The 24,130-nt window shown below is 38.3% G+C and overlaps 1 protein-coding gene across 1 annotated transcript; it reads right to left on the reverse strand.

The window, feature by feature from the left end:
* Positions 1-18,909: 18,909 nt before the first annotated feature.
* LOC145138307 (WAT1-related protein At1g25270-like) lies at positions 18,910-23,076 on the reverse strand. Its single transcript, XM_079072409.1, has 7 exons — positions 22,655-23,076; positions 21,772-21,834; positions 21,137-21,253; positions 20,191-20,440; positions 19,736-19,894; positions 19,487-19,638; positions 18,910-19,376 (listed from the first exon to the last, which is right to left on the reverse strand). The coding sequence occupies exons 1-7, from the start codon at positions 22,855-22,857 to the stop codon at positions 19,124-19,126; spliced, it is 1,197 nt and encodes a 398-aa protein (XP_078928535.1). The 5' UTR covers positions 22,858-23,076; the 3' UTR covers positions 18,910-19,123.
* Positions 23,077-24,130: the final 1,054 nt, after the last annotated feature.

A 24,130-nucleotide genomic window follows, 5' to 3' on the forward strand; every position in this document is an offset into this window, starting at 1 on the left:
TTAAAGGTATAAACCTGAACGTTTTGCATGTAAAACAGTTTTGAAAAATATTATCATTAAGTTGATCAAAACAGTCTGAGATTGGACCAAAAAATTTCTGTCAAGGGCTGATTTATGAGTCTAGTTGATAGATCTTTGAACACAACACTCCTTTTTGCTATTTTAAGTGTATAAATCCCAGATCTACTAGTTTACATGTATTATATGTGATAAAACATACTTTTCTCAAGGTTTTCATGTAGATCCAAGTGATAAACTTAATATTCTTAACATATTTTTAGATTTATGAAGTAAATAGCACATAATCAACAAATAAATCATGAAAAACACACATATTCATGCATATACACATAGATCTACATAAAGCAACTTGTATTCTCCCCTAAAACCAAGTAAAAATCAAAAATAGGGGGTATGAACTCACCTTGGGGTGATGGATCGGTTTTGATGAAGGGACATGAGAAGATGGTGTTGTTTTCGGCCTTAGCAAGCTTTCCTTGTGTGGTTTTCGAGTTTAGAAGGTTTCTAAGAGTATGATCACAAACAAGTGTTTAGAAGGAGTGTTCTAACACAAAAATGAAGTTGTTTAGCTTGAATGTGTGATGACTTACCCAATATTGATGATCCTTAGTGAAGATCTTCTTGAAACACCTAGAGATCTCGAAAATTTGGATGGAAGGAAGGAGGATGTTCTTGAGTGTTTTGAGAGAGTTTTCTTGAAATTTTTTTGAGAGAATGAGGGTGGTGTGAGGTGTTTTGGCAAGGAAGAAGAAGAAGAGAGGAGAGAGGGAGTGAGGTGATGTGCATGGAGATCCTCCATGCAATAAAGAGGTGGCAAGCTCTCATAATTCCTCTAATTTCCCTTTATTTTTCTTTTTTTTCCTCATTGGGCCGAGAATTGGGCTTAAGATGGATGAAATTGAATTAGTTTGGCCCACTCTTGGCTTTGCTCGATTTTGTGAAGCCCAATAAATATGTTTCGGCCCATTGGGCCCTTAAGTGTATTTACGACCCAATTTGACATAAAAGAATGGATTTATAGCCTATTAGGGTTAATTGGATTAGTTATGGCCCAATAAGGCCCATTAGGGTTAGAATGAATCATTTTAAGTCCAATGGTCCAAAATGTTATAGGTTTATGAATGTGGTCCATTTAGAGCCCAATTAGAGAATCCTAGTCCATAATGAACTTGAGCCGGGATTTCTAGGGTTTCCAACCCTTATTTGAACATATGAGATGTATTTGAACGAGAATAGAGTATAGTATTCACTTAGAGTACAAGATATTACAATGGATGATGTTTACATGGGAATAGAATTTCCTAGCAAAATGCCAGTTGTGACAATTTCTAGATAGAGGTGATCCTTGTTTATGTTTTGGTGTGTGTTTGATGTATCTTGAAGACAAAGAAGCTCGGTGAAGGAGCATTGATAAAGTAGGAGCTTGTAGATCCAGGGTCCATCCATACTTTCCAGCTTCATAGAGGTATAAAGTCTTGACATTGGCTGTGACAACTCATTATTTTCAATCTTGTAAAAGTCAACCAAAGTCAACAAAGGTCAAACATATCTAATAAAAGTCAACTTTGTTGGTTTGTTAATTTAATAAAGTTAAATTAATAATGTTGGTATGTATAAACCTTTTAGTAAAGGTGTTGTAGAATTTAGAAGTTAAACCACCCAAAAACCGAGGATTCTCGCATACACCGAAAACCCTCGGATTGGCCTTCTCCTCGGACCGAAAACGGTTTTCAACCGAAAACCTTCGCATTTCCTTTATTCTCCTCACACCGCAAACCGTTTACGACCGAGAACCTCGGAGCGCAAACGCACGAGACCGAAAGCCCTTCCTAGCAGAAAACCTCCTCGGTGGGTTTCCCTTTTCGGCCGAGAACTCTAAAATATCTAGATATTTATTTGACTAAACCGCCACATATTTTCACCCATATATATATATATATATATATATATATATATATATATATATATATATATATATATATATGTGTGTGTGTGTGTGTGTGTGTGTGGAACCGAAAATATACCTTCATTCTTACACTCTTCAACCGAAAATCATCCCACACAACCGAAATCACCATCTTTTCTCTTGATTTTCATGTGAAATATGCTTGAATCTTCATAGGATTTTACTCAAATCATCAAGTGTTCTTGATATCAACCAAAAACACTAACCAATCTTCTTAGTTCACACCGAAAACACTCAAAATCACTAGTTTTCACCAAGAACACCAAGAACACCACTTGAATCATCAAGTGACCGAAAACCCATAGGTGACCGAAAACTCCTATCTCACTTACGGTTCATTTCTTATACTCCTATTCGTAAGTGATTCTTACATTTTAGGCTATTCCATAACATGTTTATCACTATATTCGCTAATTATATATATATATATATATATATATTGCGTGAAATGCTATTAGGACTCGGTTTTGTTACGGGTTCTAACTCGTGGAATTAACGCTGCTACACCGTATCTTCACTCGAACACTCACATAAGGTGAGTTCATACCCTTATGTTTTACCATTTTTAAATGCTTTTAGGGGGAGAACACAAGTAGAACACATAATATTTATGTTAACACTCACATGCGATTACAAACCATTCTTAAGGAATTAATGTTTTTCAAACTCTTAAATTGTTGTTTTTATCAAACCATGTTCATATTGTAACACCCCATTTATTAAATAAATAAATAAATAAATTGATGAGTGTATAATAGCCCTAAAATCCATAATTATTTAGCAAGGCGTTAGTTCTGGGGATTAAAAGTTATAAATTTAGAGGTTGGGGGTTAAAATTTGAAGTTCTGGGATCTATTTTGTAAAGGTTTTTAGAAGGCAGGGGGTGTTTGGTAAGTCTTGGACTTGTTATGAAAGGATTTTGAGAACCGAGGGCTGTTTGGTAAAAATTCGTACTTAAATTGTAAAGGATTTCAGGAGTGAGGGTAGAAAGGGTAAATCAAGGACTTAGTTTGAAAGAAGAATGAGAAGGAGGGACCATAATGGCCATCATGGGAATAAGTTGGAATAGCAGCGAGTATATAATCTATACGAGAACCCTAACCCTAACTCAAGGGTCCAGCCGCCATGTGTGAAGTCGGCCGCCACCACCCCCCTCCTTCGTTCACTGTTCCGATCAGTCGGAGTAGCCTGTCGTCCGCCGATGCTTGCTAACGACCGCCACTGTCGTGCCTTGTTGTCGACGACAACAAGAACCATCGGCGAAGCTGTGAGCGCCGCTGCAATCTCCGCCGCCATTCTCTTCTTCTTCCACTTGCTGGTCGCCGTTCTCAGCCGCACCCGACCATTGCCGGTGCTGTTCTGACCATCCCTCGCTTCTGAGCTTGTCCCTCAGCAGCTAGCCGCCGTCATCGCTTATCCAACCAACAAATGAGGCTGTTCCATTGCCTTTCCCTCCGACTGCCATGAGCCACCGTGAAGTGGTTGTGATTGGGAGTGTTTCCATTGTTCACCTCGTGTTCGTGGACACGTTCATGCTCTCTGTTGACCGGAAAATTGTGGAAACTACCATGACAGCCCACCATGGTGGCCATTACCTTGCCGCCGCCGTGTAACATTCCTTCTGCCGCCTTCTGCCGGATCTTGACACCACCAGCCACCTCTACGAGTTTGTGTATTGGTGTGTATCATAGTAGACCAGTTGTGCTCGATTTTCATAAGGTTGTGGTGGTTTGTTTGGCCGGAAAAGCCACCACCGCCACCACCGTGAGGTGGTGGCTGCCACCCTCTACCACCACCGGCCACCACTAGAGTGGCTATGTGTGTGTGTGTGTTAGAGTAGTTAGTGTGTGTGTTTATTTGTGGATTAAAAGCTTGTAATTGTAATTAGAAAAAGAGCAATGAAAAGAACCATAACCACCACCGTAAGGTGGTGGCCGCCGCCGTGAGCCGCCATTGACTACCACTACCCGAGGTGGTAGTGGGTGGTGCCCCACTAGCAAAACCCTAATGGACCTAGCAAAACCCTAATGGGCTTAAAGATTAATTTTGGGCCTATTGGGCCATGTTTGGATGGAAACCCTAATTAGGGTTTAGAAAACCCTAATTGTGAGCATTTGGGCCTTGGACTTATTGGGACCCACCTTTGGGCCATTGGGATTGGATTGTGTATTAAGCCCAAATTATTCCATATCATTTATCTAGTAGAGTAAAAGACTTAATGGATTAAGTCCTTAATGGGTTAAGTGAGAAACACTTAACCCTAATCGTCATTTTATGTGAAACCCTAAATTCACTTGGGCCTTAAGTTGGGCCTTTCTATTGGGTTTTGGTAATTGGGCCAATAATGGGCCATCCAAGAATGATTATATGGACTAGAATATTTAGATGGGCTTTAGGGTAAGGCCCATATGAGGGTTTGGGCCCAATTTAGAAAATTAGGCCATAGAAGGGCCATAGTTTGGACCTTGATGGTTATATGGTATTGGGCCCTTAGAATGCCAAGAGTTGGACCAAGAATAAATTATTGGGCCTTAAGGCAAGACCATGTAGAGATTTGGGCCCAATTTGGAAAATTGGGCCATAGTTGGGCCTTGGTCCATTATTAGACTTTTGGGCCTTTGGATTGGGCCTTGGGCTTGAGTCAAGCAAAGTTAAGGGGTAAAGTAGTCTTTTACCCCAAGCATGGACTTATGGATATGTGTTAGAACCCAATTATTAATTGGGTGTTATTTTGATGTTGACAGATTCAGGAATCTGTCATCCAGCAGCTAGGGTTTTATCAGCGGGACTTCAGCAGTGTGAGGTGAGTTTTCCTCCAGTAGGAACGGGTCTAAGGCACCAATGCCGGCCCGTTTATGTAGTTGCAGTATGTCGGGGTAAGCCCGATGCCGGGGATAGGCCGATGCAGTTTATATGTTTCCGGACTTCGGTCCGATGCCGGGGTGGTCCCGAGAAGTAGTTATGTATGCTTGATGTCTTTGTGATTCATGCATGTTTATGTTATGTGGTATATGTTCCGAACTTCAGTCCGATGTCGGGCAAGTGCGATGCAGTATATGTGATTATGTTATATGTTTATGTTTTTGTTATGTTCAGTATATTCCGGACTTCGGTCCGATGCCGGGCGGGGCCCGATGCAGTGGGCGGGGCCCAAGTATATTCTGGACTTCGGTCCGATGCCGGGCGGGGCCTGATGCAGTGGACAGGGCCCAAGTTAGTCCGGACTTCGGTCCGATGCCGGGCGGGGCCCGATGTAGTGGGCAAGTCCCAGTATGTGCTATATGTGTTATTGTATGGTACGTGGTAGTTTGGGGAGACTCACTAAGCTTCGTGCTTACAGTTTTCAGTTTTGGTTTCAGGTACTCAGTTTTCAAAAGAGGAGCTCGGGAAGATTGCAGTGCACACACCATATGTTCAGCCTGGGATGTTTATACTCTTATATACTTGACAGTTGTTATAATATTTTGAGATACATTGTTTATGATTTTTATGCGATATATGATGACTATGGTTTTATTACTGATTTAAAACGAAATTTTTGGACTGTATTTTTTGGATGTTTCAAGTTGGTATCAGAGCCTTGGTTTGAGGGATTCGGGCACACTTTCGAGTGTGTCTGAACTCAAACTAAGGAAATGGTATGAGATTTTCAGAAGAAGATCATTTTTACAAAAAGGATTTTGAAAATAGAAAAGAACTTTAAAAAGAGAAAAGGGTGTGGTGCATGCAATCAGCCGAGCTCAAGTAAGTACTCCCAAATTACCCATATAAGTTTATGTTATGTTATGTTTATCAGCTTATGAGAACTGCATGCTAGTTTAGGACTAAGGGTCTAGGAAGGATGCCTTATGTACCTATTATATGTGTATCAGCTTATGAGAAGAGTATTCTAGATTAGGACTAAGGATCTGGGAATGATGCCTTATGTGCCTTTTATATGTGTACCAGCTTATTGAGAACTGCATGCTAGTACAGATTAGTCAGTATGATAGCCAGGATTGTATATGCTTGATTATGTGTACTCAATGCCCGAATGTTGCTTGCTTTGTGCTTTTAGGAGTTCTAGTTGTCTTTCACTAACTAGTAAACGAATATGTTAAGTTACATATTGCAAGGACTAAATAATTTCAGAAGGTTAGGTCTAGCTCTATTTCGCAGCTCTTTTTTGAGTCCAACCATTGTAGGGTAGGATCTCTCATTCGAAGAATTATCTAGTCTGAGTAATATGTAATAGTATTCGCGAGCTAGTTAGGGAAAGAAAGCAGGGACTTCTTATGCAGCTGATGGCGGAGAGTGAGTTGGTGATTACCCTAGGGCAAGCCTAGGATGAGAGTAGCAGAGAGCAGTAGCAGTAGAAGGGACTTGGTAGAGTCAAGGCAGTTCTTGAGGAAAGTACGGATAGATGTAGAAGGTAGTATGGGTCCGTACTACTGAAAGCAGAGGATTCGTACTCGAATCAAAGAAGGCTGAGATAAGACCAGGGAACTTGTAGTGTGTGAGATCCCTCGAGTTTTGACGAGTATTATGGTGATTGTGATGGTATATTTCCAAGTATAGTGACGCTACGTGGTAGACCAAATGGTAGTTCTGGTGTCGACGAGGGATCAGGCTCGGACTCTGTAGCCGGGCAGCTCGATGATCAGATGAGGGAGTTCATTCCATCTGAGATTACGCGCAGTATCATTGACCAGACTTCTGTGATCCTCAGTATGATCAAGGAGGGCATTATAGAGATTTGTGATGAGAGGCCGAGTGCATTCTGCACTAAGATAGCAGTCATGATAGGGACCCGTACGTTGATGTTTCGGGAATTCAGATTTTGTGAAGCTTCAGATTGTCATGAGGGATAAGGACATCATTGTTAGCAGCAGATGGTTGGCAGATGTGACCAACACTTTTCGTACCAGCCATTGTCTCGAAAGGAGACAAGATCTGACTTACTTCTTGTCTCCTGAGGGACAGAGCACGAGATTGATAGGAAGAGGTTGGTAGTGAGTTGAGTGATGAAGCGGTTGATGCTATGTCATTGGATGACTTTTAGACCAGATTCTGAGCAGGTTTGCCCTGGCGATTGAGGCGCAGCAGTTGGCACAAGAGTTGTTAGATCTCCACCAGACGACTGAGATTGTGGTAGAGATCACTGCCAAGTCTCGGGAAATAGCTTATTTGGTACCACAGTATGCAACATATGAGGAAATGAAGAAGGTATGGTATCATAACATACTGCAGAACGATAGCAGGGAGATTGTGAGTATCTCGGGGTGTGAGACCCTGAGTGATATGACTTCTAGAGCCCGAGAAAGGGGAAATTGACTTGGAGCACATTGGTAAGAGGGAATCAAATTAGTTGCTTATGTTGAAGGGTCTCGGGAGGAGACCCAAGATTTAGGATTAGCTTTTGAGAGGCCAGCAGGGCCAGATTCGGTGCAACACTTACGGGAAACTGCACGAGGGAGCCTTTCATTCCAAGGGTTTGAGTAAGTGTAACTCTGGGTTATCCTCTGTTTGTGTTTGAATTATATTTTCAAGAGATGTCGTATACCAATTGCATACCGAGAATTATTAGCGGATATCGATAGATCATTTCCCAAATTGCGGGATTAGGAAAGTACAACGTCATCTTGGTTTATTCCAAGACTGAGGAGCAGCACGAGAAGCACCTGAGGGAGGTGCTAGAGACTTTGAGAAGGGAGATACTTTTTGCAAGGTTCTCCAAATGTGAGTTCTGGTTGTGCGAGGTGCAATTTCTTGGGCACCTTGTCAACCAGAAGGGTATTCTAGTCGATACGGCCAAGATAGAGACCGTGATTCAGTGGGAGATTCCGAGGTCTCCAATTGAGATTCGGAGCTTCCTGGGTCTAGCGGGTTATTACCGGAGATTTATTCGGGACTTCTCCAAGATTACAGTTTTGTTGACTCGACTGACCAAGATGTTGATAGCCTTTCGCTGGGGGCCTGAGCAGCAGGCAACCTTCGAGACTCTCAAACAACGATTGTACGAGGCACCGACTCTCACCCTGCCAGAGGGCGTAGATGATTTCATGGTTTACTGTGACGCTTCGATCATGGGCATGGGTGCGGTACTGATGCAGCGGGGTCACGTGATAGCAAGCCTTAGGGAATCAGGTTGGGGATTCTAGTCAGGACATGGGTTCAGTTTTGGATGTTAGGTCGTGTGTATGCTCAACGTTGGATGTGTTCGAATTAGTAATCAGCAACTGAGATAGTGTGAGAAAGTGTTGTAAGTCTGCGGGTGTAGCCGTAGCATTCACTAGCAGTCAGATAGTGTTAGGTGGTGTTTGTTTTTTATCTGCAGATCTGCGTGGCCTCTTCTGTCTGCGCCGCGCAGACATTAGCCTTCGCAGACTGTTTGTTTTTTTGAAGACTGCAGACCTAAAAATGTCTGCGCGCCCTCTTCTTGGCGCAGATGTGGACCAAAGTCTTCTAACATCTTCAGACATCTTCTAGCCTAAAAAAACACATATATCTATATTTTTTTAAGTTATTTTTTAATTTGTATTTTTTCCAACTTTATTAATGATAAACAATTTGAAAAAAAAATTACAAAACTTAAAAAAAAAACGTTCGACGATACAAACATGATATTTTTGACAAATTTATAAATAAAGATTTATTATAATAATAGTCGTTGAAGTTGTTTATATAAATACGAAAAAAAATCATAATATATTCTTATATTTTTTTGCTAAATTTTGTAAAACATTATTTAATACACTATCGTCAATTTCTTGAGAAAATATTTATGCTACGTTTTTAATGGATTTACTTGAAAAAAGCGAAGTTTATTTCTATCCATTTATGTATCAAATTCTTTGATCCTTAATTATAATGTTTAGTTATAACTTTGCAACCAAAGTTGTTGGTTTTTATCAAATATATACGTTAATTCATACCATTTTTATTTTTATTTTTTATACAATAATACATAAAAGTTGATATAGATTTGTTAATTATTTATAACAAAGTCATAAAAATATTAAAAAAAACACTTTGAAGTTTAAAAAAAATCAGTTTATTTAGATTTCAGTTTATTTTAGTAGCCCGCAGATGTTAAAAAAATAAACAGTCTTCTTTTTTCAGACAGCAGACGTTTGATCCACATCTTCTACTGCAGAGGTCTACAGATGTGGTCCGCAGACTGCAGACATTTTGCCTCAGAAAAAACAAACAACACCTTAGAGTGTTGTAAGTTTGCGGGTGTAGTCGTAGCATTCACTAGCAGCCAGATAGTGTTAGAGTGTTGTAAGTTTGCAGGTGTAGCCGTAGCATTCACCAGCAGCCAGATATTGTTAGAGTGTTGTAAGTCTGCGGGTGTAGCCGTAGCATTCACTAGCAGCCAGATAGTGTTAGAGTGTTGTAAGTCTGTGGGTGTAGCCGTAGCATTCACTAGCAGCCAGATATTGTTAGAGTGTTGTAAGTTTACGGGTATAGCCGTAACATTCACAAGGTTGGTAGATAGTGCTAGAGTGTTGTAAGTCGGCGGGTGTAGCCGTAACACTCACTCGGTTAGTAGATAGCATGAGCGTGTTGTTAGAACGCGGAAGGAACAGTGGTGCCCACCAGTTCGAGTGCAGCATGGAGGATATGGAAATCCACAGATTGGTTTATGGATTTCCCCAGGGGGATTAGATCTGGTTAAGCCAGTGATAAGACTGTAGGAACGTCACTGCAGTCATTGGATCAGGGAAGCGATGGACCGTTTAAGGTCGTTTGTGATATTAGGCTACCATTGGTCGGGTAGCAATCACTTTTAGCCTTGGATTGTCGACGTCAAGATTCGATGCATGGACCCGATCGGTTAGATCAGAAGGTTGTTAGAGCTATAGTGTCATAATAACTAGTGGCAGCTAGTTCCAGACAAGGATTTCGTTCGAAAGTCGTGTGAGGCGACTATGTGGGAGTCTTTTGGCTTCGCAACCGGGCCGGGACCCGGTACTTCAGATGATTGGCGAACGAGTGGAGACTAGGGAGGTCTCGGTAGATTTTGGAAGACAGCCAGGGCGCAATATACTGTTTCAGACAGTTAAGTGTTCCAGGAAGTTCAATGCTTCAGACAGTTTCAGTGTCTCAAGCGGTAATGGCATTTTGGAATTTCATGTATGGTTAGAGTCACAGATAGCTTGGGTTATGCTAAGTCACACACGGTGGGATTATCTGAGCCTTGTCCAAGTATAAGTGATCTGCAGGGATAATTGGGTTTGGGATCTTGTTATATAGTGGGAACCTTGAGTTATGAGAAGTTGAGTAGTCAGTTGAGGGATAAGCAGACTGGATTTAACGATAATGATTCAGTATGAGTGGTCTGTCAGGGAATCAGACCATCTCAAGATAGCAGATTTCAGACGGAGTAGAGGTGATTTTGTTGCGAGGAATTCCTTCACCTGTGGATTTTAGGCCCTTATGAAGATTGGTCACGGCTACCCTGGGAAGGCCAGGGTGTGCCCAGAATGGTGACCGTGTTACTAGAGTGGTTGGGCGTGTAAGGAAGGTAAAGAATGATTTCGAGGAAGAAATCTAATTTAAGTGGGGGAGAGTTGTAACACCCCATTTATTAAATAAATAAATAAATAAATTGATGAGTGTATAGTAGCCCTAAAATCCATAATTATTTAGCAAGGCGTTAGTTCTGGGGATTAAAAGTTATAAATTTCGAGGTTGGGGGTTATAAGTTTAAGTTCTGGGATCTATTTGTAAATGTTTTTAGAAGGCAGGGGGTGTTTGGTAAGTCTTGGACTTGTTATGAAAGGATTTTGAGAACCGAGGGTTGTTTGGTAAAAATTTGTACTTAAATTGTAAAGGATTTCAGGAGTGAGGGTAGAAAGGGTAAATCAAGGACTTAGTTTGAAAGAAGAATGAGAAGGAGGGACCATAATGGCCATCATGGGAATAAGTTGGAATAGCAGCGAGTATATAATCTATACGAGAACCCTAACCCTAACTCAAGGGTTCAGCCGCCATGTGTGAAGTCGGCCGCCACCACCCCCCTCCTTCGTTCACTGTTCCGATCAGTCGGAGTAGCCCGTCGTCCGCCGCTGCTTGCTAACGACTGCCACTGTCGTGCCTTGCTGTCGACGATAACAAGAACCATCGGCGAAGCTGTAAGCGCCACTGCAATCTCCGTCGCCATTCTCTTCTTCTTCCAAATGCTGGTCGCCGTTCTCAGCCGCACCCGACCATTGCCGGTGCTGTTCCGACCATCCCTCGCTTCTGAGCTCGTCCCTCAGCAACTAGCCGCCGCCATCGCTTGTCCAACCAACAAATGAGGCTGTTCCATTGCCTTTCCCTCCGACTACCATGAGCCACCGTGAAGTGGTTGTGATTGGGAGTGTTTCCATTGTTCATTTCGTGTTCGTGGGCGCGTTCATGCTCTCTGTTGACCGGAAAAGCATGGAAACCACCATGGCAGCCCACCATGGTGGCCATTACCTTTCCGCCGCCGTGTAACCTTCCTTCTATCGCCTTCTGTCGGATCTTGACACCATCAGCCACCTCTACGAGTTTGTGTATGGGTGTGTATCATAATAGACCAGTTATGCTCGATTTTCATAAGGTTGTGGTGGTTTGTTTGGCCGGAAAAGCCACCACCGCCACCAGCGTGAGGTGGTGGCTGCCACCCTCTACCACCATCGGCCACCACTAGAGTGGCTATGTGTGTGTGTGTGTTTATTTGTGGATTAAAAGCTTGTAATTGTAATTAGCTAAAGAGCAATGAAAAGAACCATAACCACCATCGTAAGGTGGTGGCCGCCGCCGTGAGCCGCCATTGACCACCACTACCCGAGGTGGTAGTGGGTGGTGCCCCACTAGCAAAACCCTAATGGGCTTAAAGATTAATTTTGGGCCTATTGGGCCATGTTTGGGTGGAAACCCTAATTAGGGTTTAGAAAACCCTAATTGTGAGCATTTGGGCCTTGGACTTATTGGGACCCACCTTTGGGCCATTGGGATTGGATTGTGTATTAAGCCCAAATTATTCCATATCATTTATCTAGTAGAGTAAAGGACTTAATGGATTAAGTCCTTAATGGATTAAGTGAGAAACACTTAACCCTAATCGTCATTTTATATGAAACCCTAATTTCACTTGGGCCTTAAGTTGGGCCTTTCTATTGGGTTTTGGTAATTAGGCCAATAATGGGCCATCCAAGAATGATTATATGGACTAGAATATTTAGATGGGCTTTAGGGTAAGGCCCATATGAGGGTTTGGGCTCAATTTAGAAAATTGGGCCATAGAAGGGCCATAGTTTGGACCTTGATGGTTATATGGTATTGGGCCCTTAGAATGCCAAGAGTTGGAACAAGAATAAATGATTGGGCCTTAAGGCAAGACCATGTAGAGGTTTGGGCCCAATTTGGAAAATTGGGCCATAGTTGGGCCTTGGTCCATTATTAGACTTTTGGGCCTTTGGATTGGGCCTTGGGCTTGAGTCAAGCAAAGTTAGGGGTAAAGTAGTCTTTTACCCCAAGCATGGACTTATGGATATGTGTTAGAACCCAATTATTAATTGGGTGTTATTTTGATGTTGACAGATTCAGGAATCTGTCATCCAACAGCTAGGGTTTTATCAGCGGGACTTCAGCAGTGTGAGGTGAGTTTTCCTCCAGTAGGAACGGGTCTAAGGCACCAATGTCGACCTGTTTATGTAGTTGTAGTATGCCAGGGTAAGCCCGATGCCGGGGATAGGCCGATGCAGTTTATATGTTTCCGGACTTCGGTCCGATGCCGGGGTGGTCCCGAGAAGTAGTTATGTATGCTTGATGTCTTTGTGATTCATGCATGTTTATGTTATGTGGTATATGTTCCGGACTTCAGTCCGATGCCGGCAAGTCCGATGCAGTATATGTGATTATGTTATATGTTTATGTTTTTGTTATGTTCAGTATATTCCGGACTTCGGTCCGATGCCGGGCGGGGCCCGATGCAGTGGGCGAGGCCCAAGTTAGTCCGGACTTCAGTCCGATGCCGGGCGGGGCTCGATGCAGTGGGCAAGGCCCAGTATGTGCTATATGTGTTATTGTATGGTACGTGGTAGTTTGGGGAGACTCACTAAGCTTCGTGCTTACAGTTTTCAGTTTTGGTTTCAGGTACCGAGTTTTCAAAAGAGGAGCTCGGGAAGATTGTAGTGCACACACCATTTGTTCAACCTGGGATGTTTATACTCTGATATATACTTGACAGTTGTTATAATATTTTGAGATACATTGTTTATGATTTTTATGCGATATATGATGACTACGGTTTTATTACTGATTTAAAACGAAATTTTTGGACTGTATTTTTGGGATGTTTCACACACACACACACACACGCACACACATATATATATATATATATATATATATATATATATATATATATATATATATCTTTATGTATAATTAGGATTTTACAGACTTAGAACTATTGCTCTTGCCTTGACTCCTTTTCCTTGTTTGGTTGTGGGCTTAGGGTAGGATCACTTGTCCGACTGTCAGTTAAACCTTAATTATACATGCCAAGTATGTATATGAGTATTAAACCTATTTCAATAACATTTTCAATCATTTCAGTACAAACATAACATTTGGAAACTACAATAGGTGTAGTTTTGAGATCCATTCACACTATTATCTAGTTCAATAATACATTAAATGAATCAATACATAAGTACAAATTACTTTTCATTTACAAATACGTTATTCATTTACAAGAACAAGAAAACATATACAAACTATACGTAAACGAGTTAATACTAGAATGTGAGATACTACTTCAGGGTACTTAGTAAGGTTCTTACTAAGTCATGTTTTATAACCATAGTCTCCTGGAGGGAGAGCGTGAATTTGTGTATAGATCTATACGAGACTGGCAATCCCGTACCTTGGCTGTTAGCTACAGTTGGGACCGACAGGTCTACGGGTGACTAATGTCATAACTTTTTCGACGTCTGAAGAACTTCGTGTAGGATACTAGTCAATTTAGCATGGTTATAATCTCATTCACATTAAGCATTAACTAAACAATTCGGTTTACGAAACAAACATTACTTCAGTGGTTTTATTTTAAGTAATAGGACTACCTATCATTATTTTCCAAAACTATTACACTATAGAGTTCATACAAGTGCAGTACACTATTTTCTATCAAAGAAAACATATATTTATGGAAAACACACACCCACACTATTTCAGAGTACTACAACATACAAACATTTTGGTCTTAGATGGGATTTTCTGGGGAACATACTAACGTTTTCATGGAACAAATACAAACTTCACATACTAAATGCTTATGAACTCACCAACTTAAATGTTGATACTCTCTTTTCAAAATAATTGTTGAGCATCAGCGCTACCGGTTGATCTAAAACCAATTGGTGTTAGAAAGGGGGCAACCTTACCCATATAGCGCATTCAGCCCTCCAGGACCAGGCATTCTATTGCGGCACTCCAGGCCATCGTGCGAGGACTTGGTCGATGTCAAATTTGACCCCCAACAATCCCCCCTCAGAAATTGCTCCCTGAGAGAATAGAACCCTCACCACTGGCTCTGATACCACTTGTTGAGCATCAGCGCTACCGGTTGATCTAAAACCAATTGGTGTTAGAAAGGGCGCAACCTTACCCATATAGCGCATTCAGCCCTCCAGGACCAGGCATTCTATTGCGGCACTCCAGGCCATCGTGCGAGGACTTGGTCGATGTCATTTCTGACCCCCAACAATAACTTGTATTCTCAGGGAACCAGTAAACATGTACACTCACACAGGTTTTTGAGAAGCTGGAGCCTACTCAAGACTCTCTTTTATATTGCTTTACATTTGGGTGTCATACATTCAACTCTAAGAACACACGTGTATTAACTAAATTTTATATACAATGGATGTTGTTGCTTGTTTTACTATTATGCAATTGTTATGATACTGTACATGACGTCCTCCGCCCCCGAACGTTTCTGCCGTTCCGGTTTGGGGGTGTGACATTGGCTATTTTATGCTTAGATCTAGAGCTAGTTGAGTGTTGAGTACATTTTGGTCCCATGAATGAGTTCTAGTAAGTAAATGATACTCCATAAGATTTAAGTTGTCCCTTTTGATGTTTCTGAGGTTCCTAGTTCATAAAGTTTGCATCTTGGTGGTTGTAATTCAACCATGCATGGGTTAATGATCATTCGATGGAAGTAGAATGCCAAATCTTGGGTTTGTGTCTCTTTAAGCCACGCAAAGGAATCAAGTTAGTAGCTTTATCGTTTAATACATTCCCCAAGATCTGGATCTTTAATTTGGACATTTGGACTTAAAGCATTACGTGCTTAATGACATTTGGCTAACTGGAGCGTACGCGTCTAGGTTCCCGACACTTTTGACGCAATCTAGTACGCTGGGCGTAACTGGTGGTACGCGGGGTGTAACTGGTGGTATGTGGGGCATACTCACCAAAAAGCCTTTTTGGGCCTGAAGTCGATTGGGCTTGGGCCATGGCTTTTTGGGCCTAGGATAGGAAGGGAAAAGTGGTCTTTTACCCTTTATGAGAGGGATTATGATTCAGGCCTTTTGTTGTGGTTATCACCCTGATTATTCATTTGACCTAGTTTGTATGTGTTCAGTTGAGGAGACATCATAGCAGCAGCCTGTAAGTGTGTGTCGGTTCATCAGTTGGTTGAGGTGAGTCTCCTCACAGTGTTTAGCGGGTCGAATGCACCAATATCGGCCCATAGATTATTGTTAATAGCATTCTAGTTGTTTGCGTGACTCTTACATGTGTTCTATGTGTCTGTATGTATGTCGGGCGGGGCCTAATGAGTGTGATGGGTGGGGCCCATCACATGTTACGATCAGATCTGTACCGAGCGAGGCTCGATGTCGGGTGGGGACCGATGGATGCCAGGCAAGGCCCATTGTATGTATGGAATGGGGTATGTTAGGGAAACTCACTAAGCTTTGTGCTTAGAACTTTTAGTTTATGTTTCAGGTACTTCCTGTGCGAATGGCAAGAGCTCGGGATGACCGCATCATACACACCTTGATTTTCCACTCTATTTGACTCTAATGTATTTTTGGATGACTGTTGACATACCCTGATTTCCTTTATGATTTCTATAAACATGTTTTGGTTGATGGTTTTATTAATACATAAATGAAATTTTTGGTTATAAATTTTGGGACGTTACAGTCACATTGAAAGGATTTAATTTTGTTGTTGAATTGGGTTTGAACATAAGCACGAAAATGTATAAATTTATCAAACACTTCATTTTCATATCTTAAAGGGTATACCCAAAGAAAATGAGAATAGTGATCAAGAAACAACACATAATAATTAATGTCACTAACACTCACAATGGGAGATGTCCACAAATCTGAATGAATTATTTTCAAATGATCATAAACAATAGCACGAGAATTAGAGAAAGGTAAACGAACATGTTTTCCACGCCGACACAATTCACAAGAAAAAGAAGACTTAGGTTTATTACGTAAAAGAAAATTTCTAGAAATTAATTTTTTTATCATGTGATGATTGGGGAGACTAAGACGTTGATGCCACAAAGTAAGACTCAATGAAATGAAAGCAACACATTGACTCGGCTTGGAGGACATAGGATAGAGATCACCCGAGCTGTCAGATCTAAGGGGTGCCTAACGGGTTAGGAAGTCCTTCACTGAAAAACCAAAATTGTCAAATTCAATAGTAACATTATTATCAGTAGTGAACTGACGGACAAATATGAGGTTTTTGATTATATAGGGAGTAACAAGGACTTTGTGTAATTGAAGGGGATGGTGTTTGGACGAGATTATAGTGTGACCAGTGTTAGTGACAAGAATAGATGAACCATTGCTAACAAGTACACAATTAGTATAATTCTTATTTCCAAGGGAAGTAAGTTTACCTAAGTCTGACGCCAAGTGAGAGGTAGCACAGGTGTCCATATACCATGTAGCATCTAACGGATCGTTGAGAGAGACGGTGCTAAAGGCCTTGGCTATGTCGGTTGGTTGATCTGCTGATGTAGGGGGAATCATTACCATGGAGGTGGTAATATTAATTTTTATTAATTGTTATTTGTAGTATTGTACCAAATATGATATACTTTCAAATTTTATTTTTGTCCGCCTCCTCCATACATAATTGTTAAGATAAAAACTTCATTTTTATACTTTTGTGCTCCACTTTGCAAAGGATTACTTGAGACCTCTAATTTTTTCAGCACTCTGCTTATGTTCTTATTTCTTGAAGATGATAAAAGATTAACAAACGTTTGAATGTAATTACAGTTGTTTCTTGCTTGATTTTATATTATCAAAACATTTTGGTTCAGGATAATCACCATAAAACTTCATAAATCAGCATCATTGTGGTAGGATATAACATTGTAGTTTGTAATTTTAGGTTATGGTTGAAAGTAACTATGTTGAAAGTTGTCTCAAAATTTCTCTCACAAACCTTATCCATGTCGAGTTGTATTTTTCAATATATCGGGCTTCCGCAGCATCGTGTGGATGGTCCAAACCTTAGTTTTTATAATATAACATTGACCGAGCCTAATTTCTCTACATTGTAATTTGAAAAAACTATAACAAACTATGAAGCCGGGTACCCGTATCGGAACCGGTACCCGCCAGTTTCGGGAGTGGTTCCGAAATTTAAAGAACCGATATAACCGGTTTCGATTCCGGTTCCAACATTCCACAAACCACCAGTTCCGGTTCTAGAGAATTAAGGCGGGTACCCGACTATGTTTATCCCTACTTTAGTTCATATGAATATATTTTTCAACATGTTTTAGTTAAAACAAATTTTAATAACTTTTATAAATATTTTAGATTTAAAACTTTCAAATAAACTATTTAATTTAAAGCTCAGTTTTATGTTTTTAATTCGTTTCGTAAACAAAATAAAAATAAACAACATCTAGGGTGCTACTATATGTACCCATCTCATTCACATAAATCATTACATCATAGGGTACACAAATACTATTATACTCATATAAGGAGGTACACACTGTAATTGGGGGTATGTACAAAATTTTCTATTAAATATAAAAAAAAATGTTGTTGTCATGTTCCGTCACAGTTTAATGAATGCTGACACAGCCGTCGGCCACCACCTAAAGGATGGGGCGGCTTATTTAAGCATAAATCGTCCAACCAAAGCGTTACAATTTTGAATGAAAACAACAAAAACATCCAAACATAACTTTGGCTAGAGGAGACTTATTTAAGGGTCTATTTTTATTTTTTGTATCAAAACTATTAGTATGCACATAACAAATCTAGAATGTTTGTAGACCACCAACTTAGGATCAAAGATGTTATTCCTCCGATTGCTTGTTGAAGTAATCGACCACTTGAGGAGGCCATCAATTTTGGCTAGAGGAGGCTTTTAATTATATGTTCTTATAATTAATTTTTGTTGGTAACTCTTATCCCTTTACATATTTATACTACGGTGGGCTTTTTAAAATATTTTTAAGTCAAACACTTTAAGTAACCAAACCCTTCTAATTAATTACTTTAATTAATTATTTGATTATAAAATAAAATATTTTTTTTATTTTCTTTTATTTTTATTGTTTGTATGTTGTACATTATATCCCGGATTAGGATCTGCCTCTTCAGCATCCGGCGGTTGAGACTAGGATTGGCTGTTTGTATTTAGACATGGGATCCACCATTAATAATGTTTATAACTCAATGATGAAGATAAGAAGCAAGACTCCAAGCATGAAAGAAATGGCTCCAGTACTCTAATTATACCTATTAAATGGCTCCAGTACTCCAAGCATGAATGAAATGGCTCCAGTACTCTAACTATACCCGATTGACATTAGAGCATAGTTAAATTTAACTAAACACAAATGATAACATATATAAACCAAATGAATGGGAATATATAACAATAAAATAGGTAAATCCTTCTAAAACAACAACAGATGAACAACTCTGAGTTTAACCTCTATCACTAGCACCTACCCTACATAATTCAAAGCAAAACCCTGATCTAATTTTTTCTATTTGTTTCCCTTTTCTATTTTTTTTATCATCATTTAAAAAAAAATCTTAAAGCTCCCATATCCCTCGTCTTTATGATACAACAACCTGATCACTCGTTTTTATAAGAACTTTGTCAACCTGATGAAGTCACAACAACCTCAATACGTCTAGATTCACTATTGCCACTTCGGACACTTGAGTGTTTTGAATCACTATCACAAATAACCTCAAAGCTTGAACGTTGTGATTCACCATTAATAGCACCATTATAACTTCCTACGCTAGATTCTCTTACTGGACACAGTTGAGCCACCTTCTTCACTTCTTTACCTTTACCCCACAATACAGCATAGAGTCCAACGATTATCAATATCGCACCCAAGACACTGCAATAAATGAAGTGACACCTTCTAAATATTCTTATAAAGAACATGAAATTAATTCTTCCATGCACTTGAAAACAATATAAAGATAAAGACTAAAGAATATAACATACCTTCCCAAGTGTAGGCTCTCATTCAAGACTAAAGATCCAGCGATAGCCACAAGTACAAGCATTAAAGGATTAAAAGCCGACACAAATAACGGACCTCTCATTTGCACACAACATGCAATAAATGTGAACATTAAACCAGATGCCAACATACCCTATCAAAATATGTTTTGATGTGTTAGGAAATGGACAACAAAAACTTCACAAATAGCAAAAAATTTAATTAATTGTATGCGATGTTAAAATACATACCGTATAAGCCACTGTTAGAAGTCTAATGTTCCAACCAAGCTTCCAATCACCCCAATGTCTTTCGGTGCATAACCCAAACCCGACTGCTTGTACAGCACCCAATGACGATGTGAGGGCTGTGACTGAATAAGGGCAAGGATATTTTTTGACCAAATTTGTCTGATAGCATAACAACAAACATGAAAAATATTAGTTTTAACCATTATTACATAATATTTTCTTTGCTTTTTTTTAATAAAAATATTATGTAAAACAATCATGCCTATACAAAACAGTTGGTTATATACTTGTTGATAAGTAATTTTATTAAAACTATTTCATTATTAAGGTCCGTTTAATGAAGTGATAACTTTTTATTATTCTTTTGCCAAATGATGATCATCAATTTTGCAATAGTAAGTTTACTTATTTTAGTCATTATTTTTATGATAATCTCTTCATTAATATAAACAGACCTGAATGATTAACCAGATGGAATAACTGATGCAACTACCCATGGCCAATAAAGAGCCTAAAACCCTATCATGGCTTGAATGTTGACCACCTAGTCCATGTTGTTTACCATGAAAAAGGTCAACGTTGGTCTTCCATAGGTGAAGGTCAATGCCCTTATAAAAAGTCAACAACATGGCCCCACCAACCCCACATACAGTCCCTAGGACTTTAGCTGCACCAGGGCTACTCTTCCAACCCAACCTTTCCATCCTGAAAATCACAGCAATTTATAACATATTAATGACTATATTTATTGCATTTTTAGTGGTTCTATATTATTGAAAAAAGAAAACTAACACTATCTAAACAAAAACTAATATTTAATATTTAATAAAAGAAAAGAAAAAGAGCAAATATAACATTATTAATAGGTTTTCATAAAAAGGCCTAAATTTTTTTATGTTTCACAACTATCCACCAATTTGAGAAGTCCCTTATTTTAAAGCTGCTTTCAAAAAATTTCCTTAATTTTTACACCAATTTTGTTTCGAAAAATCTCCCTCCACAAAACACTTCATTTTTGCATCCAGAATTCTATTTTTGCCACGAAAATGGTTTTTGAAAATCTTCACAACAAAAATAACCTCAAAAATAGATTGTTTTTTTAACTAAATTGTCCATTTTTAGTAATATAAACAATTTCGTCGTATATAGAAAAAACAATGTCATATTATCGAATTATTTTTATTTTTAATATAAAAAAACATAGTTTTAAGCATATAGTGATGGCCCATTACAAAACTGGTAATTCTTTTGGGATTTTTTTTTTGAATAAAATAACTATCTTGTTGGAAGCAGTTCCTCAATATGGCTATTTTTGTCTTTATATCTGAAAATAAACTCTCCATAATTTATATAATCTAAACTTTATACAATGAAAGATATTATATAAAAGTTTTTTTTTACCTAAAACAAACCGCAAGTACGAAGGTAATGGCGGGGATAAGATTGGTGGTAGCCGCTGCGAATGTGGCTGATGTCAAAGATAACGCTTTTATGTAGAAATTTTGTGCCAGCGAGCCACTGCAAATTAAATAAAAACTTGTAGTTTTGTTTTTTACCACAAAAAAAGACGACTACAAGAATAAAAAGTACATAGTGAAAGAAAACATTCTAAAAATAAAACAAATTTGAACCAAAAAGTTATAATATAAAGCTTTTCAAAAACTTCACGTAACCCTTTTACTATTTTTGGATACAATGATTCCTAGTTATTTCCGCAGTCCAAATATAGCTTATGCATTTTATTTGTATATATAAAAAACGTGTACTTTAGAATATAAATTAAATGATTAAGGATTAAATTAAATCTAAGCATTTCCTTTTTTGTCACGTAAAAGTAGAAATGTCTATCGGTATTTGGGAGAGATTAATGAAGGTCACATTCACATATCTCTATGCTACAGCTAACACCTCAGCTACCTCATAACTAATTCTTTATATTAATCCTCTAAAAATTAAATTATTAATATTCAAAATAAAAAATAGATATGTAGAAAAAAAAACATAAATTTAAAAATAAAGCTAATAATAATACATACCCAAATAGACCACAACAAAAGGCTTGCAAGAGTATCATCCATGTCAATTTTGGCCTTTTGTTCCTGTAAGAAATATCACCACCTTAATTAGAAGGACAAATTTCATGAATTGTTTATCTGAATAATATTAAGAATAAATTATATTTTTAAGTGTTATAATAACTCATTTTTTTCAATTTTGAGCCGAAAAGCTTTTATCTTATAATTTTGCTCTTTAATTGAAGTTGTTATAACCTCTTTAAATTTTGTTCCAAGTAAAATAAATAAATGACTATTGTATTTTCATAAAGTAGCATATCTATGAACCAAAAATAATCAGAAACAAAAACAAAAAAATGTTCGGATAACCTCAAATAAAAAAAAACATAAAGTTTTTTGAGTCAAAATTTATAAAACTCATCTATACTCAGGACAAAAAAAAAAAGTCATAACTTACTCTAATATTAAGCATTACAATTTCATTAATTCTCTTTTGAGATTTTTAATTAAATTATTTAATAAATTTCCATTTTCTATAGCTCATTGGTCTCATTTCAAAAGAGACACTTTAATACCAAAATCAGTAAAACAAAAAGCTTTTCAACCACATTTTCTCAATCTTTTTCTCGAATTTATCCCTTTTAATTTTCTACATATTAGCCTTCAATTTTCTTTTAATTACACAAATAAATATATTCTATAAGAAATCTGATCATTGTATACATGTAAAACAAATTAGTTTAATTTAGATGTTTCTGCAAAAAAAAAAAAATGGATTTCGTTCGTGGGTATGCAAGAACATCGAACAAAATGCATGATGTTTCTACGATATATCATTAAAAATTCTGTTTTTCTTATTCTTACGTATATATATATATAACCAATCAAAAGAAAGAATCCGAACCTTTCAACCACAAGTGCAAGTGGAACAATGAATGCAGTGGAGAAGATAAATCGATAGGCGACAAGAATAGGAAGATTCATGCCATCATTAGCCGCCAGTTTGTAAAGAACATTAACTCCGGCAAACGTCGTCTGAACAGTCACCATCAGCAACACCGGCTTCAGATCATGAATGACGTTGCAGAACTTCTCCACCGTTACCATTTTATAAACCCTGAAAACCAGAAATTTTCAAGCAAGAAGAAAATGGAGAAAAAATATTAGTGTTTTTTCTCCTCTTCTCTCGCTTGATTAGCTAATAAGTATTGAATTAACTCCTTCTGAAAGAACTAATACGTCTATATAATTTCAATTCAAAAAAAATTGGTGAAACGTTTGGGCATATATATGAGAAAATTGAAGAGGAGAGAGCGAGTCTATTGGCGTCTGTTCTTGAAACAGTAACAAGAAGAGAAGAACGTGTTGTATAAATACTGAGCATGTTGTAAAAGTAAGTTTTGATGAATGACAAAAGGCACCTTGAAGTATTTACCAGTTGTCAAAAACAGTCAGCAAACCGGTGAAAACAATATATAGTAGAAAGTAGAAACTCGATAAATTAATTCTCAATTATTTAATAAACTCTCTAATATAATATTTTAGGTGGGTTTGATTTGGGGATAAGATGTTAAAGTAATAATTAGTTAATAATATAAGATACTATGTTTTTGATAATTTCTAAAGACCCGTTACAAAATATAAATTAATAAATTATAATATAATGAATGATTTATGAATGCTTTTTGAAAAATGACTAAAATGTCTTTTTTTTTTTTTTTTTTTTTTGTTTTTAAATCAATTTTACCTTGAATTTCATTTCTAATTATCTTTATTATTGTAAGAACTTCTAGTGTTGTGTTTTCATAGCTTTTTTTTGAAACGATAAATATATTAATATAGAGGCACCTCGAATTAGCAAGAAACTAAAACGAGGGCAAACAAGGAACAAAAAACAATCAGACTAAAGAGGAGATATACTCCAGTTCAACCAATTACAATCTTCTAATTTACTCCTATGCTTAATCCAAGAGAATGATAAGGAGATGATGTTATCGGTCACCATCGAGGGGGATGAGAGTAAGTTGTTAAACACCTTGTTGTTGCGAGTTTTCCAGATGTTCCATATTAGACAATAGACAATTGTTATGAACCTAAGTTTCTTTTTGGGACAGTTTGCCCATCTAGCTGCAAAGTCAAGGAGATCCACAACATTATACATCCTTGGAGCGGCTATGTTGCACCATTTGAAGATCCAAAACCGACAGAGAGTGGCGAAATTGCATTCAACCATCAGGTGATCGATGGTTTCCATGGAAGTGTTGCAAAGGGGACAAAGATGAGAGGGTAGATGAATACCTCTGCGAAGGAGTTTGTCCGCCACGGGTATACCACCGAGCTTTGCACGCCATATAAAACTTGAGACTTTAAGGGGAACCGT

The sequence above is a fragment of the Lactuca virosa genome, chromosome 9 (genome assembly GCF_052849685.1).
Source record: "Lactuca virosa cultivar CGN04683 chromosome 9, Lactuca_virosa_CGN04683_v6, whole genome shotgun sequence".
In the NCBI taxonomy this organism is placed as follows: Eukaryota; Viridiplantae; Streptophyta; class Magnoliopsida; order Asterales; family Asteraceae; genus Lactuca; species Lactuca virosa.